The sequence below is a fragment of the Sipha flava genome, unplaced genomic scaffold (genome assembly GCF_003268045.1).
Source record: "Sipha flava isolate LNK unplaced genomic scaffold, YSA_version1 104_pilon_pilon, whole genome shotgun sequence".
Taxonomy (NCBI): domain Eukaryota; kingdom Metazoa; phylum Arthropoda; class Insecta; order Hemiptera; family Aphididae; genus Sipha; species Sipha flava.
This window is the reverse complement of record NW_020271718.1, coordinates 810,981-825,689: the sequence shown is the minus strand read 5'-3', so window position 1 is coordinate 825,689 and position 14,709 is coordinate 810,981. Positions and strand designations below refer to the sequence as shown.

The 14,709-nt window shown below is 33.2% G+C and overlaps 1 protein-coding gene across 2 annotated transcripts in view; it reads right to left on the bottom strand.

The window, feature by feature from the left end:
• LOC112682940 overlaps positions 1–6,977 on the bottom strand; it is a 35,929-nt gene extending 28,952 nt beyond the window's left edge. Inside the window, exon 1 of one of the 2 annotated variants that reach the window (XM_025553737.1) lies at positions 6,418–6,977. In XM_025553737.1, coding sequence (XP_025409522.1) covers positions 6,418–6,644 — 227 coding nt within the window. In that variant the 5' untranslated portion in view covers positions 6,645–6,977. The remainder of the gene's footprint in view (positions 1–6,417) is intronic. The other variant, XM_025553729.1, reaches the window with a different exon arrangement.
• Positions 6,978–14,709: the final 7,732 nt, after the last annotated feature.

Here is a 14,709-nt window from a genome sequence, read left to right as displayed (position 1 = left end):
GCAAATATAAAATGTTTTTGAATTTTAATCGAATAGTGTTTAGAAGTTTTTCAATTCAACACCAACAAAAAGTGTCGTAGAAAAATTAATTACAAATAAGTGCTAAAGGCTTAAACGGAGGCACTGGTTATATCTTTGTACAGTATTGTGTTATATCTGCAGCATGCATGAGCAAATTATACGATGTATCGAATACATGTGTGTATGGCACAGAGGTACTTACTAATTGTTTTTTAAATGTGTATAATGTTGAGCGTAAAGACAGAGAATACTAAGTGAAAATACTTGACTACACGACATTACATTGAATAATTTATCATACATCAATAACCATTGCAAAAAAATTAATCGTCATCATCGTTGTAAAATATACTATTTGTAACGTAATGGTTGAAGGAATGATAATAAAAAGTTAGTAAATTATTGTTTTATAAATTAGTGTACGGATATTTTATTCAAGTTTCTAATTTTCTAAACTTTACTCGGGGAAAAAACGAAGTGGAAAAATTGGTTCAAAAATATAAAAATCAAACAATTCGACATACAATCAAGAATTAATTTGAAACCACAAAACTCTACACAGTATTATAAAAAATAAGATATATATATATATATATATATTGACAGTGTTCGTATTGTATATAGTGATTTCGACTATTGTACACGAATAACATAATATATTTTATAATATTAATAACGCGACGGACCAATTTTACATATGGTCGGGCACGTACTGAGTTCGTACTGACGCACAAAATTACCACAATGAACAGCCAAATGTCAATGACGTGTTCCTGTAAGTTTCAAGAATCGTAGCGAAAATCATCACAGAGCGTTATCGCCACAGTATTGGACCTGTTTTTTAAGCCAAAAATTCGTAAAACATTTTTATTTTAACTCGGCAAAAACGAAGAAGTAGTTAATAATGTACACCAAGCAAAAGAGGGAAAGATAGAATAAAATACTGCCAACAACTATTTAGGTCAAGTCTAAAAGTAAAAAAAAAAATTAAAACAGTAGGTACGGGTAAATACCCTTGGTGTTAAATTAAGTTACATTATTAATTGGTTGGTTATTTTATATTAATTATATATTACACATTGTGGTGTATGGGAAAATAAATAATTTTTATTTCAAAAAATAATTAGGTTTAAAAAAACAGCATATTTCTTTTATAACAAATTTGTGTTTTACTGCTTCTTTCACGTTTATGTTCTTCTGTAGGTAACTACTCAATAATTGAGTAATAATAATACTACTACTTTATTACTCAATAATAATTTAGTATATAATTATTATATACTATTAAGTTAGACAAATAAATTTGAGAATAAATTTACTAAGATATTACTAAATGCAAAATCAGTATACATTAATCATATTATTTATGCGTAGGTGTTCTTATGTTAATTTTACTAAAAAAAAACTTCATTGTCAAGGTCATTGACAAGTAACCTTATATTAGCACTTTTATTCTTGAACTTTATGCATATTTTTAAAGATTATATATCTCCTAAAATTGTTTGACTCAATAGCTTTTAATTTTAAAACACTCAAGTACATAAATATAGTGTATACATTTATGTTGTATCGTATACACGATAGAAAATTTGAAAATTTAATACCACTCTAGAATAAAGTGAAAAACATTTAAGAGGTTTTCGATTTCAAGTAACTTCGTATGACCATTATCCTAATCTAAAAGAGTGAACGGTCTTTTTCAATTTGATATGCAGAGAGTACAAACTATAAGATTTCAAATGTGTATCTATACACGTGTTTTAAATAACATGACAAATGAAATCCTTAATAATTATCCTTTTTCGAATTTTAAATGCGGTAAACGAATATAAAAATTGAATTATTTCTAAAACATTTAAAAAGTAAAATGTGTTGCAAATTAGTTTGATGTACATTTTATAGACTACGGTCTAGTACACACGATAATAATTTTTGGTAAGATCATTGATAATTATGTGAAACGATTATTTTTAAAATAGAGCAGTCACGAAAATCATATCATCGAAAAAATATTGCACGATGGCAATTTAAAACGAACTGAAAATAAGAGCAAGAAGAACACTCGTAATATTAAATACCTTTTCAAATCGAATGTAAGATTAGGTGCATTTCGAAGGTGTAAACATTGTTTATGTACATGATTTCGTGAAATGTCCATTAAACGTTTCACTCGGACATCACTGTTTACGGCTTATGGTCGGCAACAGTAACGTATCGGTATTTTACGTTGAAGCGCTATTACATTTGGATTTGTGGGCGTGAGTAATTCAGTAACGTCAATCGTTGGTTCAAGAGGTTGTACGGCCTGCGTAAAACACGTGCGCGTCGATTTCAGAAGATTAATCCGTAAGACGGTGCGATACGATGACGGTTTGCTCGTACAACACGCTGCAGTTGACAAAAAAAAAAAAAAAAAACAAAACAAAACAAACGCATAATAATATTTTAAGCACCGCACACACGTATAGCCCGCAACAGGTATGCGTATATGTGCGTGCGTGCGTACGAGCCACGTAATAAAATATTACACTTTATCGATACCGTTGCCGCCCCGTCCCCCGAAAACCTGCTCTTTTCTCAATCGCTCGCGTACCACACGTATAAATATTATACAGATCTTTGGCCCGAATAATTAGTCTTCGACGGTGTTCGTCCGAGGAGATGTGTATCTTCCGATGACAGCGTTTCACACCTTTAGAGACGGTTAATGATGTAAACAGTTACGGGTTTAATGACCACCCGCGGTAAGTCCGATCATGTCCGGCTATTGTTTCCCCTCCGCGGATACGCAGCAACACCGCCGATCGTAGACTGTAAAATGTTGTATAGCGTACGGTTAAAAAAAGAAAAGAAAAACAATTTAAATTAATACCGTACGTACATTATTATGTACACACGACCAGACCTATATACACGTATACACGTAAAATACTAAGATCCGTCACAATAATGTAATAATGGACGCGTGTTATTTCTACATCGCAGCCGTCCGGATCACACCGCAATAAATTTCACTTCGTCAAGTCGTTCGCAGCGGCATCCTCTTTCACGTCAACGGACCCAAAAATACCAAGGTAAACATTCGAATGAACCGGGGAGAAAAACCACATTTCTGGTTTTTATTTTCTATAAGGATCCGCGTCGCGACTTGTTTGCTGCACATAAATGGTTAAATGGGTAAAATGTATTGAAAAAAATAAAATAGAAATCGATTCCTTGTGGTTTGATTTTATATTGTCTACACAATCGTCATGTGTTTCGCGCCTAGTCATCCGACCATTACGGTGTAGTACATGTAAGATACGGGAGATGTTTATCACATAACCGCTGTCGTCGTTTTGTGTGCGTGTGTTCTCCAAAACAGATAATACCCCTCAAAATATCGGAAAGGTAAATCCACGTCTGCGCCCACATGCGGAGAACAAGTCTTTTTTCGCAGCACCGTCTACGATGGCACCTGCAGGTACCTACCTCTGTGTATACAGAGCGGTCCGGAAGGTTTTCTCTTTCAGCTAACACGATACGACCGCCTGCAGGACACGCATTCGAGGACAAACATTCGTTTCCCTTGAAAAAATCAGCGAAAAACTTGACAAGAAACAAAGTTCCGGCAAAACCCGTCTCAGGGATTTTTTATTTTTAAGAACGATAAAAGTTAATTATACTTCCCACGCACCAGAAACGGATTACGTGTTCCCGCGGTTACTCTACTGTAGTCCACTCTGTATGTGCACGTTTGTTCTCGCGACCGTAAACGTGGCGGTACGTCTGTCTTAACGTGCGTGTGCGCGCGCTTGTGTCAGACTAAATGGCGCTAAACACTGTCCTTACCGCATCCTGTCCTTTTTATTAGACGCGCAACATTTAAACGTTGTGTAGGGTCAAAAGCATTACGATACATAAATTTCGACGAAAAGAATGTCCTGCGTTCACGAGGTTGACGTGTGCAGTACACAGTAATATGAACACAAGGCTCGTAAATTGTAGACTCCGTATCGCTTACAACTCGTGTAGGGTTTTGTCTTCTGTGTCTTGGCAAACGTGATCGCGGTCTTGAACAAAATTACAACAACGCCCTTTTAGAAGAATAAAACCCATCAAGGGAGGTAAAATTATATAAAAGTGCAATGATTAGCGTAGACTGCAGGGCTTACGGGGGAAAAAAAGTTCGTACTTTACATGGGTTGTATACAATTTGTAAAAGATTCAAATTTCAAAAATTGAAATTCGATCGAAACCGGTTCACGCGCGGTGTATTATTTTGTATGTTAACCGGTCGGGAAAGTGAAATAATACACGGTGTACGGTATAGCCGATGAAAAAAAAAAAAAAACTATATCTTCCAGACACTACGTGTCATTGATAAATGTGCAAGAGTTTTTCGACTTATATGTACATATATAATATTATATGCATGTGCTATACACCGCAGATATTCGCTCAACAAGCTTCTCGTTGCCATAATGATATCACGTGTTTTACTGACGCGAAAAATATGTTACAATTAAAAGTATACAATTATTTGGAAAAATTTATTCTAATGATTGACATTTTGAAAACGAATAATAATCACTATAAATAATATGTTCGTAAACAAAATAATGGATTAGTATTGATTAAGTAACTGTTAAATATTTCATTATAATATAATATTATTTAAAAAAGAAAAAAAAAATAAGCGACATATTTTTTTTATAATTTATACGGTTGATGGAAATTTTAAGACTTAAAAATGTACCGTATTGTCATGGCATTCTAAAATCTTCAAAAATTTAAAATTTATTAGAATTGATTTCTGATTAAAATGATTTGACTTTATTTTGGAGATTTACAACAACTCACATTTCTTGATTGGTTACTAGTGTTACTATTACACAATAGCATGGGTACGTCACGTTAATATGGCAGTGTGTTCATAGGTATTAAATAAAATTAGCAATAACTTAAAAAAATTTTATTATCGATGTATACTCATCTTAGTATATTGAGTTTTTTTTTAGGACTGATATAGAATTATATTATGTGTAAATAATAAATAAATCCTTATATGTGAAAAAAGTCATCGAGGAAATAATTAATTTTTTCTAAAAATAAATTTGATCTGATTCAAGTGCTAAATAACCGACGTGCACACATACGATTACGTGCGAAAAAAATAATATACAGGTTTATGATTATTTTAAAAAATAATTTATATCGGAACCCGCGCGAATACTAAACACTGCATGTATAACCTCGACTGGCACGACTTAGTTCGGAGAAATCGCCCGTATTTAATTTAATAAGATCATTTTTTTTTTATCCTATCGCCATTTTTAGCATCGCATCGTTTAGTCGTGCACGCAGTCGAACGAACGCTTAAAATATTTCATAGCCGCGGTGATTTTTTGCATTAGAAGGTTTTTTACCCTTTACATCAGATTGCGTTAAATTCTAAAAAACCTTAGTCATGAGACAATATAAATATATACATACATAAAGATGTACCTGTTCATAAAACGGTCGTCACTATTGAACAAAATATTAAATTGAAAAATTAAAAAACATAAACTAAACCCATAGTTAAATTATTTTATTGTAAATATATTTATATTTGTAATTTTTCTTTGTTTTTAAACAACTGACATTTATATCTACGCTGTAAACTATATCGCTGTACTCTTTATCCCTTTGGGATGTTACAACTTGAAATAAATAAATAAAATGAGGAGGAATCGGAGGACATTCTAAACACCTCTACAGGTGTATAACGCTTTCAGAACCGACTGGATCCCAAGAACAGAGATGTAAGTTTCGTAGGCCAGGACAACCGATACCCACTATACGCACGTCGCAGTGCCGGCTGCTCTGTACCCAATATAATTATTATATACTACTGCAATGAGTTTTTTACGACAACCGCAATAGAAACCGAGTGACGGCTCGACATTTTTTCCCCTCGATACGTAATATCACCTTTGCACCGCGAACCACTAGAATTTTTTTTTTTTTACTATTCAATGTTTATGTTGCATGAAATGAGTTTTAAAACGTCACGTCATGTCCGACATCGAGTGTGTGTTGAGTATACGGTTAATGTTTTTTAAGGAGTGCGCGCGCGTGTGCCTTGTCAATACGATTGTAAAACGAACATTTAAAACCAATAGTCGTGATGAACGGTTTGCGAATCAAACACTCTCCCCCCCCCCTTCCCCCCCAGGGCCATGACTCGTCACGAAGCGCAACGAACGCGTCGGAACAGGAGTGACGGTCAAGAGAGCGATACGTGGCCGGCGGTGTACGGTACGCGCGCATTGCTGAAAGACCACGTCGCGCCAACAGCACAACGTAACCGCGCGGCGCGCACACTCGTATATAATATGCGGCAGCGTGGATCGCTGCACGTGTGCTACGTACCCGGTTTCCGGTGACGCGAACGACGTCTGTTTGGCGGTCACGTTGCCGGAGCTCACGCGCACCTCGATCTCGCCGTCGGGCAACGCGTTCGCGGACACGGTGTCCGCGACGGCGGCCGGCATCCGCGGGAGCAGCGTGGCGACGGCCACGGCCACGGCGAGCGCGGTGACGAACAGTCCAGCGGCCCGGGACAGCGTGACTCGGTCGGTGGACGGACTGCGGTTCATGCCATCCGCGGTTGGACCGGAGCCGACCGGTCGGGTTCTCGGGGACGGCGGTGCCGGTGCGACGAAACCCGTGCGAGCGACTGCGAGATACGGTTCCGCGGTGCACGCGTTGAACACACGTTGAACGCGGTCGGACGGGACGAGCGTCGAGTGCGCGGCGGCTGTTCACGCGGTACGAAAATATACCGTTCGCGAACGTGCGTACGAAGACGACGACCGGACCGGACCGGTGAGACGGCGATTGTGCTCGCGGACACACGTGCGTGCAGCGATTGGTGGTGCGCGAGCCGCGGACGTTCGTCATCGGCGGTGCTCGCGATGCCGCCGCCGCCGCCGCTGCCGCCGCCGCCGCCGCCGACGTACGCGCGAACCGAGACTCCGCCACTCCCGATGTCACTATTCTTTCCGCCGTGCCCGTGTCCGTGTGCGGACGCCGCTGTTACATCGCGTGTCGCGTACAATGTTTCCCCTCCGGTGATCGTATTAATTTTTTTCCGCGTTCCCCACGCGAGGTCTTTAGACGTTTACTTACGGTTTCCGATACCGGTCACCTACGGGGGGAGGGGGGGACTTCTATACCGGATTTGCGGTTGCACGCGAATCGCGAGTTCCGAGATCCCTGTTCCGCGTGTATCCGCGTCGCCGACACGTGTTTTATACGGTTTTCCGCGAATCTCGCCCGGTGTCAATACATCGCTTCTAACGTTTTCATTTTGTATTTTTAACCCGATTAAAAATCAATGCGTACAGAATGAGAACAATTTTTTTCCCGCGCACCTACGGTCCTTTTTTTTTTTTACTGTGTTGTTCAATAAATGTACACAGGTTTTTTGTAAATTTCATTAACTGGTTTCAATGAAGTTAAATGAATTTAAATAATTACTTGTTTCGTACACGATAAGAGTATAACTTGTAATGCCTAAGCGAAACAATTAAATAAAAATATCATTCGAAATTCGTTCGTATACCCGCCGATCGGATTTTTGTATCTGCTTTCCTGTAAAACGTTTAGGAGGATGTTCTCTAAAACCCCGATAAAACACACGAGTATTACCTACCGACTATTTTTTTTATTTTTTTTTATAAATTATTATTACCAGGCCTTACGTAAATAATTTCATGTGTCTGTGGTCATCGCATACAAAAACGATGTTGAAATAAATAAATAAAAAAATACTTAGCGTTTTATGTACGTTACAAATAATATTTGCACTTTTCAAAGGAGTTATATTACATTTGTGTACCTATATACAACCTATGTAGATGTATTGTTATTTTTTTTTTTTTTTATTATTATTATTCGTTTATGTTTTATACATGTTATATTTTTTATCGTTTCTCTTTTTTATCGTACGACACATTTTATACAAAAAAAAAATGTGTATTTATTAACGATCATAAAGTATTTGTTTTAACCCTCCCGCAGCCATGATTATCTCTTTGACCTTGATTCGCATACATAAACCTATACACATCACTATACAATCATTTTCTAGCTACGCTTGTATCGTACATAACCTACAAAATATATATTATTTTATTGCCATAATTATGAAAAACACCATTGAAATAAGTCATATGATTCATTCCAAAAATTATAGTGTTATATAACTATAATGCTCCGTACAACATAATTATTTTAATTGGTGTATTACCACTATAGTTGTTGCTGTTGCAATAAAGCGTAATAATATTCTTAACAAAATGTAGAGATCGAAAACAAACCTCTCCTTCCTATCTTACATAGGTAATTTTAACTACACACAAATCAATATAATTATATTACTGTCGTATTTGTTATGAACGAATATGAGAATTGATTCGATTTATTCTTAATTATTAAAAAAAAAAAAAATTAATAAAATTAACTCTGAGATCGACTAAAATAATAGCACATAAAATATTAATATCCACCGCACCTAATTATTCGTTTAAAGAATCTAAAAAAAATATCAGCGTAGTATTTATAGTCACGGACTATATTTGTCAAATCTAATTTAATCATATAGATAATCTAGGATTGAAAATATATTTAATTCTCAAGATTGATCGTATAGAATAACTGACAAATAAAATGTCTAATATTAATGGTGGTATTTTTTTATTTAAAAAATTGCATTTTGAATTCGCAATCAAACTGTCCACGGGTATTTAAAAAATTTTAATCAAACGTTAATAATCTTAAAAAAAAAAACTATTAAAAAATACTTTAATATAGTAATAATTAAATATTAAAAAATATTAAAATTTTATAAAATATGAGTAATTGTTATCGAAAGCTTACGAAGTAATTATACAACCGTATTGTATAAATTTTTGTACACGTTTTAAGCGAAGCTGTATTGACAACTAAAAATAATATTGTTTTAAAATGCATTTTAACGCATATAATAATTATATTTATTTAGGAAAATCAATAAACCATCGACAGTGTATAATGTCGAAAATTATACAAATTACATTATTCACATATTGTAGTCTAATATTTATATACTCTAAATACAAAACGATCGTATGCGGTACGTCTGAAGCTTAAAATATAATATGGGTTTGCTGAACTTTGCCAATTTATAAGCTGCCAAGAAGTTAAGAACATTGTGTAAAATCTAAAAACATAGCATATTATTACTCTCTCTGTGCTATGTTATATTCTAAATTTTAAACAAATGATTTAGTCAAGTAGGTAAACCAATCTATATTAAACTTCATAATACACGTGTTTTAATCTTAGATTTTTTTGCAAACAAACTGTTGTGCCATACGATCAATGTTAACGGACTAACGGTTGTTAAGTAACCAATGAATATGGTTTATTTTTAATGACCGATCATTACATAATATGCGCATTCTTATGCATATGCACTTGACCAAGATTAAGATGTATGACGTTAAACACTCAAAACCACATGAGCGACTTGTCACGGATATAATTATACACGTGGTTGTCACGCGTCATGTATTTATTAAACGTCCTAGAAAATGGCATTAATATGTATTTATACAATCATGAAAAGTATTTAATTTTACCGTTTAGGCTCAAATCTTTAGAGCACGTGTTAAAAATAAATTATTAGAAGACTTTACTCTGAGTAAGTTGACGGGGAGCAAGCATCCGATTTCTATTAGCAGATGTGCACGTTATATAATGTAAGTACAAAACACAGCCCCAATCTACACCAGTCGGCTTAAGTTGACTTTAGCCATATACTATGGATAAACGTACAGTTATCGATATAATTCGTACGAAAAACGTTCGGATTTTAATCGATTGCATTAAAATGAACTATAAAAAAGTTGACAGAAATATTATATTTTGTTTTCTATTTATTCGTATACTAAATCGGACCGTGTGATTATTCTTATAATATAATATATATTTGTAATTTATTATAATTGTTATATATTACATAAATATTTAAGCTAAATAAAAAAAGGGAAATCGTTATGAGAGTTTTAATAATTCATATCTTTATTGGATTAGTGAACTATACTCGTACAATAAAAATAAAAACACAGATTTTATGTTATTTTTATATTATAGTACTATAGATCTGCTGGAAGCGAAGAAATCTAATGTTAGGCTATGCAATACAATACTATTTTATATGTTTATATTAATTCATTCCTACGTTCCTATACTGTTACAAGACTGAAAACTTACTGCTAGGTATTAATTTCATTAGTCATATACTATAACATATATTATATTCAATAAAAATATATTAATAATAAAATTGAAAAATAAAATCATTTACGTATAAAATTTTAGTGAATTTAAATGATTCCCCTGGAAATAAAAACAAGGTGTTATATAGATTTAAAAATATGTATAAATATAGCGTGCAATATTATAATATTCTATAATATCAGCAATCTTATTTACCATATGTTCAATTGCCAAACAAAGTTAAGATCTCGAAAAAGATCCCATGACTTACGGAAAAATTAACAGGGCTGGTGTTAGGGTGGGGATAAAACGGGGTATTTGTCTAGGGTCTAGAACTTAAAATTTTCATTGAAAAATATTTTATATGGAAATATCGTAAAATAAAACATGAAATGAGTGGACTCGCCTGGCGAGTGCGATTTCTCGAGAAATCCGTTGGCGTGTAATAAAATAAATTACCAACAAAACAAAAATATTATAGTACATTTAAGGTCATGTATGCATTAACGACGATCCGTATGGAACGCCACATGGTATGGGGGCATCGTCCATTTGCGCCAAATTAAAAAAGGTATGTTTTTTCAGACAGCTAATTTGCGCCAAATTTACCTGTGTAAACATTTTAAATTAACGACTTAGTAAATTCTTATACTTTAAAGACGTCGTATCTATAACGTATAGTAAAGTTTTTTTTATAAGTCAATAGATTTTAAAGTTTTGTATTTTATTGGGTCGAAAGATAAACTAACAAATTTTATATCAGTTTTATTATGATGTATATATATACATATGTATGTATTATATGTATATATTATTATCGTACTCCGTTATCGGATACATAAGTATCGTTATTCGTCAAAAGAACGATCACAGTGTCATTTTATCAGATATTCATTACGTTACACTAAATAATATTCTCGAATTTATTAATTATTTGAATTATAAATCGTAAGAATGGAGTTCATGACAAGCACAAGAAGGAAAAAAATGGTTGTTGAAAATGGCCATAAGTTTACTTTGACGTATATATCTTCTAAAAATGTTGAACATGAATATTTAATTGAATATTATTTGAGAAAAAAATATATTACTTTATTATAATTATACCAGGTAAATTTGGCGGAAATAGGCTGTACCCAAAACGAATCCATTTTTTTTTTTGGCGCAAATGAGTAACAATCTGGTATGGAAACCTTAAAATTTGTCTTATCGCATTTCTTAAATTTAATTATTCATTGGGGTAGTTGAAAAATATAATGGTTTTAATTAATAAAAAATTAATTAATAAAAAAAATAGTGAAAGAAACTAAAGAAGCAAGAATTGATTTTAGTGATCAAGCGCAGTCGCCACCATAGACGTGCGCAGAGTTTCAAGTCGGGGGCAGCGAATATTTTTACCGGCCCATACATGAGTGTTAAGTTAAAAATTTTAAGTTCAGATTTAAATTTCAAAGCCTATTTATAGTTTAAACACAGAAAAGATTAGCTTGGTAGCAATACACTTTTTGGATAACCAACTTATTTTGTATTAAGCATAACCGGTGTGGCGACCCAGCTTGGACCAGTCGGTCTTTAAAAATATATTCAAACCATCCAGGGGCAGCAAGAACACACTTTGCTGTCCCTGTGTGCACACCTATGGTGGCCATACTCATTAACTCATGATATGCAAGTTGAAATTGTTCTTAGTAAATCTGAAAGAAAACTATCCAAAAAATTAACAAAATAGGAAATTCAGTAATAAACTGTTTTATAGAACAGAGCAACTAGCGGCCAGCGTACTTTTTTTATCTGGTCTGCGCTACATTTTTAAATAATTTCATTACATTTTAGCGGTTATCAGTATCTTATTTTTTCACGTTGATCGTTAAATGTAGATATTATATTTTTCTCTATCATTGAACTAGCTAAATCATAAAATGTCGAAGTATAATTTATATCCATATTGGCATGGCTAACTTTGATGTAGCTATTAGACATTTATTTTATTGTATTGGTTCAGTCGTAATATTAAATTAATTATAATATAATATAAATGCTAATTGCCAATTTGAATGACTTTTTTTTTATTCTTGCTTTCTTTATTATAGCCTGCCAAATTTTAAAGTTCTGAAAACTGGCCGTATAGTTACTTTGAGTTGCCATCTCAGTTATAGAATAATGAAAAATTGTGAAAAAATAGCGATAAATTGGTTGTTGTATTTAATATCATGTGATCGGGTTTATTGTTTTTGTTCACAATTAAAAAATTCCAAACCCTGGTAGTTTAACTAATAATGACACCTCATATTGGAAACATATAGTATTATAATTTAAACAATACAAATAAAAGAGGAGTGTTTCTCTTTAATATAAGAGTGCAGTGACATTATAACCTAACCCGTTAGGTTTTTTTTCTGGATATCATTTATTTTTGTGGGCTTTAACATCGTGGACGACGTGTTATTATTATTATTTTTTTAAAAAATTTTATTTTTTTTAAAATTTTTTTTTATATGTCTAATATTTTCTCTTGTAAGACCATTTGGGTTTCTGTTGAGGAGCTGAAAAATTGGACTCTTGAGCGTTGTCAATACCATACAGTAATAGCCAAGTAGGGTCTTTTTTTTTCGATACTTTTTAGATAGAATGTCTGGCCTATACAAAGTTCTTAGACGGTTATATTCAACAATGGCACTATTCTTGGATTTCACCTGACAGGGATCAAAATTAATTTAGTGAACTCCCTGGAGGCTCGTCATCCTGGAGAGGTCCACATATGCTTGACCACACTAGAATGTTGAGTTGCCAACATCTAACAAAGCATTTGGCAAACTTAACCTCTGACTCTTATGGATGGTAATGGCATAAGCTAAGGAAATGAGAAAATGATGCTGGTGCACATAAACTCGGCTAATGATTTCGAACTTAAATATAAATTAAACGTAAAAAAAAAAAAATTACGTATTTTAAAATTATCGTCCGTATACTGACGAATATTATTAAAATATTCTGTATTTGAATAATTATATTATATTTTGTATTTGAATAAAATAAATTTTACGAAAACATTTTTATGTTTTATAAATACATATATAATTCAACTACAAATAATTTCTTATTACCATATTGTAACGCTGTTTGAAAGAAAACGTTTATGCGAGTTTAGCGCGCCACTTCAAACGTTTAGAAATACAATAAGCAATAAATACAATAATAATAAGCAACATTAATTTTAAAAAAATTCTATTTTTAGATTTTCCCCTTTAGTTACACTGTAAAACCTACCATTGTGCCAAATTTCACGTTTCTACCTATACGGGAAGTGTCTTATACTCGTAATTTTGATGATCAGTGAGTAAGTCAGTAACAAAATTGCAAATTTTGAAATCCTCTCATTTCGAAATGGTATAATATTATGAGCTCATTTTCTTACAGCGTCCTGAGATACTCGAGATTAATCTGTGTTTTAAATTTAAAAAGTTTATCTTAAAAGGAAACAGAGATATATGAGTTAGAATAACCGGGCGAATTGGTTCGTGTAAAGATACACTGGCATTGCTGGAACTTGACCGGCGCAATGCTTTGCGCTTCAATCGCCGGCCCTTAAAATGTATGTTACTATTAAGTATTTCGACGTGCAAATCGGTAAGTCAATTCAATAATTTTTCATTCGAGTAATATATATCTGCTAATATTTGATCGCCATACAATACAAGTATAAGATCATTAAGTAGGTATTGATACGGTTTATATTACGGTAAACGAATCGCGTTCTACATTCAGTTATTTGATGAGTACTTGGAAAAAAATTGTCTATTCAAAAATAATTAGATTAGTGCGTCTATATTAAAAATTCTGGTCATGTCGTGTAATTCTAATGACTGTCGTTAACTTCATTAAAGACCGTGAGATTAATAATGTGAGAAAATTTAATTGCAACATTATACATATTTCTATCTGAATATACATTAAACCTAGATAAAAGCAGATACGTATTTAGGAATTTTTCGTCCCAAGTAAGAAAAGAAAACGCCCACTTTTCAATCTACGTTTTTTTATTAATAGGTGTATTTGTAAAAAAAAATTCGTGATAGTGAAACCAATGCATTCTTCGCTACACTCATAATCTGAAAAATATACGTTCATAAAATATACATTTATTGAATCACATATTATATAATCATAGTAGGTATATTTATTATTATTTATACAAAAAAACCTCAATGTAATAGATTGAGTGAAAACATTTAAATAAACTCCCTTAACGTAAAAAATGTCCCATATGAATAAGAATATTTTAGTTAACACAAAACAATTCCATAAAATATGATAAGAATAAATTATCTATTGAAATGGTATACAGAAATACAATAACAGATAAATAAACAGGACTGAATATTATATCGGAATTATTTA